The 4,692-nt window shown below is 39.8% G+C and overlaps 1 protein-coding gene across 1 annotated transcript in view; it reads left to right on the top strand.

Moving 5' to 3' along the window:
• The window catches only part of LOC131885282 (neprilysin-2-like), a 51,134-nt gene extending 47,853 nt beyond the window's left edge, over positions 1-3,281 (top strand). Inside the window, exons 8-9 of the mRNA XM_059233298.1 lie at positions 2,303-2,485; positions 2,902-3,281. Of these exons, the coding sequence (XP_059089281.1) occupies positions 2,303-2,485; positions 2,902-3,167 (449 nt within the window). The 3' untranslated portion in view covers positions 3,168-3,281. The remainder of the gene's footprint in view (positions 1-2,302; positions 2,486-2,901) is intronic.
• Positions 3,282-4,692: the final 1,411 nt, after the last annotated feature.

Below are 4,692 nucleotides of genomic sequence, written 5' to 3'. Positions count from 1 at the left end.
CCTCCAAGGCTCAGTCATGCACCTAGCTTTGTGACCTCCAAGGCTCAGTCATGCACCTAGCTTTGTGACCTCCAAGGCTCAGTCATGCACCTAGCTTTATGTTTTTTAGGTTGACAAATACCGAATTTGACAAGTGATTCCAATTACAAGGGTTAATCGTAAGTTGTTGCCTTTAGTGCAAAACTCGCCTAGAACTTTTGAATGGTCAAGTGCTCCCTAAGCAAAGGCTCGAAGAAAGAAGCAATATCAAATCATTGTTGTAGACTGGGAATTCTACAACAATTGAGACCCAATAGTAAAGTATAACAAGAAAGTATGCAAATGAAAAAGTTGTCTGAATTTTCATTAGAAAATTTAGACAAACAATTAGTACCTGTCCCACTCAAGGGGTCCTCTGGTTCGGGATCAAGCAAATTTTCGATGTCGACTTCTCCTTCTCCTGTTATTGGGAAGAGATGCTGCGGTGCGATGGTTCGATTTCAGGAACTTTGTGTCAGCCGTATCCGTGCTATTGGATCCGGACGACTCATCAGAAGACCAAGATTTGTGACGAGATAGTTTTTTCTTCTTCTTCTTCCCTTCCTTTCTTCTTTCTCTTTCTCTTGTCCTCCTCCCAGGGGGAAGATGATGAGGACAAGGAGATGGAAGAAGCTAGCTTCCTCTTAGTCTTGCACTTCTTGAGCTTTTCTTTGTTGCGGGAATCATTGTCCTAGAGGACTTAGCCGAGGATGGTCCGGAAGGTCGTTGGGGTAGGGGTGGCGATAGAGACCCTCCTGTGCCGTCCAACTCGGAGGCCGAGGGCGATGATTCATCTTTGGCGAGGTCGTTCCTTGCGGGTTGCGGGATGATGCCTGCTTGTGGTAAGGCTGCCGCGAGAGCTTGGAGATCGGAGTTTAATGACATGAGCTCCTAAATCTCAGTCCAAACCTCTCCCTGCCGTTGGATGCAATTGATTTCTTTGGCCTCGTTGTTGTCGACATTTCAGAAGTGACAGTTCTGTCAAGTGATGCCAAATAATCGAATTCATGGATCTATGTGTGCAAGAATAACTGAATTTTCTGCCACGAGAGCTTGGGGATCGGAGTTTATTGAAATCTTTTGATTTTAATTTCGGTCAACGGATTATGCTAGAGGGCTTGTCCTCTCGATTATGCCCATAGTAATGATTGGAGTGTCAGCTGACTTCATCAATTCGACTCCAGAGAAGAGCGCGGGACATTCGAATTTCCGCAACCTCAGATGACAACGAAATTTGCTGGTTGATTGCCGGTTCAACAATTTGACAGTCCGTCATCCCATCATCATTTAGCGTATTTGGACGAAAAGGAGACAATATAGGATTTTGATAGACGCTCGGTCAAGAAACCTGGAAAACCTCTTTGCGGTCCAACGTATTCAAAGATTGCTCGGGAAGGTTCAAGCGAGTTGTTTCGGCTTTGAGCTTTGCTTTATATTCCAAGATCTCTTTCATCGTTTTAAGCCCTGAAATGCCCCAGGTTTTATCTTAGTTTAATTTCTCAAACTATCGATTTACAATATTCAGAAAATGAAATCATCACGAGTACTCTCCGTTACGCATTTACTTGAATTTTGAAGGCAAAACTAAGAAGAATTACAGACATGGACAAGGTCAGTGGGTATCAGGCAGACAACGAAAGGGAAATGTACTTGTTCACTTCAGCAGGTCAAAAAACGTGAGTTTTGTCTCAATTTGGCATTGAGGTCATTACACATGAATCCACTAATGTTTCTCTTATCCTGGTTTTGAATATTGGTATCTAAAAGGTTATAAAATGTATAGAATATCTAAAAAAGCTGAATGGTCGGTAATCTTAACCTCTCCAATGTTTGATTCTTCCGTTTTTTACCAACAAGTTATGTATTGTAGCTATTAAAACCCGGATTTATTTGCTTTTGGTAGTTACATAAGCTTTGAGCCATTAAAAACTGAAACCAAACAAGTGCCAAGATATCATTTCTATCCCTATTATGTACGTTCCTCTAGCTTCAATAGATAAGAGATCCTGTCTTTTTGAACCTATAGCTCTTGAACGTAATCATTTCTGAGGCACAGCAAACTAGAAGAATTACCACAAACTTCTGCCAGTCTTTCAAATTGCTATCAACCAGAATTGGTGGAGTATATATATGATATATCTTAAAAATTCAAATGCATTTCGTAATGAAAAGGCCAAAAACAGTTATAACATAGTATAATAGTTATTACTCAACCCATCGTGCTCCCTCAAATTCCAAGAGTTGCTGTGTGAATCAAAATAAAGACACCTTTCAAACATTGCAGGTATGTTAGATGAGTGGTGGGATCCCGCCACCACTGAAGGCTTTGATGAACGAGCCTCATGCTTCGTCGAGCAATACAGTCAATTTCGAGTGGAATCCTTAAATGTAAGCTTAAAAGGCAAACAAATTCAAGGGGAAGTGATTGCCGATAATGGTGGATTGGCTCATGCTTACAATGCATATGGTAAGTAATGTGATAAACAGACCTAAAAAAAAGCTTCAAACCAGCTAAAGGGATTAAACTTGAATATCAAATGTATGCATCAGTTAAAAAAGTGTCCTAATGACAAACCTTGCATAAAATATTGATATCTTGTAAAAAAACGATTGAGGAAACTCCATGGTTGATTTAGTGACTGCAGTTGTGTGCCAAACATTTTGTTACATCAAAGACTCAACAAAAGGGACTAAAACAACCTTTTTGGCCATTGTAACACCTTTCTCTTGGGTTTTTCCTACCCCTTTTTGACATTTTCACATTCTTTTTTGGTATCTTAGATACTTTTTCCAAGTCTCTTAAAAGATAAGCGCAAAATTTACTAAATCAAATGATAGGTCATAGTCAAAAGAAACTTCTTATCTATCTTGTATCGTCTGTAGTTAATTGGGTTGAGGAAAATGGCGAGGAGGAATCTCTGCCAGGGCTCAACCTAAGTGGTCGTCAGCTATTCTGGACGGCAGCAGCAAATGTTTGGTGCTCGAAGACTCGGGAACAATTTCAAAGACAAAATATTGCTTTGGGTGTACACCCCCCTCCTAAGTTTCGTGTAAATGGACCATTGCAAAACTCTCCAGAATTTGCCAAAGACTTCAACTGCCCAAGTGGAACTCCAATGAACCCCTCCAAAAAATGCAAAATGTGGTGACTAACTACCACCAGTGATTGAACAATGCATTAAAGAGAAAACGAAAAGCAAATATCATTAACTACAAAAGTGAGAAATGATGAATTGTGCCACAAAGTTTATGTTGGTAAATAAAAAGTAAGAAATGATATGGTCATAAAGTTTTTCACTTTCTTAAGATTGGTGTGTTTTGGTCATGTGAACCTTCACAACAATGGAGAAGTACTTCTCATTTAAAATCAAAGAATACAAAGCATAGTAGCTGAGTGGTCTAATGTACCCGTAAGAGGCACTAAATAGTTCCCCAGAGGACGTGGGTCGAATCCCGCCTTCGGAGGAAAACCTTTTTTCATTCCTGTTTTGGAGCTCGCTGAAAACAGTCGCATTTTTTGTTGCTGTTCTTATCTCCCAGGAATTTCGAACCAAGGTGTGACTTCCTCTGTTGCTCCTTGGTTGTTGTGCGCGTGTAGTGTTCGTGGTGTTTGTGGGTGGGTGAATGAATGGGCATTGCCATTCATTCACTCAATTAGGTTTTGTTTTTCACGGCTCTTTGGTAAGACGTAATTACTTTAAAACCTAATAAGTTTATTGCTCATTTATGTTTATGTTTAGCTTTAGCAGTTTCTCTCTGATTAAGTTGTGTAGTAGTGTAGTATTTCTAGATACAAATCGTTACGTGTAATTCTTTAGTTTGAATGATTTACAGTTAGAATTTATTGTTCATTAGTGTATTGATTTCATTTTGTGTTAGACCAGTTTGTTGAGTTTATTTTTTGTGCTCTTGTATTTTTTTCCTAGTTTACATATGTTTTTGATTCCTTTCTTTCCTCTGTCACTTACTTCTTGTTTACTATCTCCATCTTAGATTTGTATGTTTAGTTTGATGTGAAGTAGTCCATTCCTATTTTGCTCTGTTATCCTGTATCTCAGAACAAGATTGTAACGCCTCTTAGTTCTTTTGTATTGTTTTGTGATTTTGCTGCTCATAGATAGTTCCTCCTGCATTCATGATGGAAGCTATTTTTGGAAAAGTCAGCAAAAAGGCTAGACATTGTTTGGACTTGGTCTTAGCTAGGAAGGATCCTTCCATAGTCAATAAGCCGTTTATTATACAGGCTTTAGTTGCTTGGGTCAATGAAACCAGGGTGCTGCTTGAACAACAGGCTCACCCAGTAGTTCAGAAATCGACTGATTTGACCAATGTAGAGGTTGAAGAGGTGTCTCCACCTATAGTTGAACAGGCTAAATTAGATTGGGAGAAAACAGTCGGTCCTGTTTACCGGAAGCAGCCTTGTCCTGAAGAAGGAAAAGGCTGCCAGTTTGACCACCCTAAATGGTATCAAAAGCTTCTCAAGTTCGGCCTTGAGAAGTACAATGGGAAGAAGGGATGTTCGAAGGTAGATTGTCTTTTTTTTCACCCGAGACTTAATGAGACTTAGGACGTGCTTTAATGTACGGTGTACCTCCGTCCACGTAGAAGGGACGCAAAGAAAGGCGAGAAACAGGATAGCTCAGTTTCGTAGTTTTAGAGCTGACCCTATTCCTA

This window comes from Tigriopus californicus, chromosome 8 (assembly GCF_007210705.1).
Source record: "Tigriopus californicus strain San Diego chromosome 8, Tcal_SD_v2.1, whole genome shotgun sequence".
Classification (NCBI taxonomy): domain Eukaryota; kingdom Metazoa; phylum Arthropoda; class Copepoda; order Harpacticoida; family Harpacticidae; genus Tigriopus; species Tigriopus californicus.
This window is presented reverse-complemented; position numbering and strand designations above follow the sequence as displayed.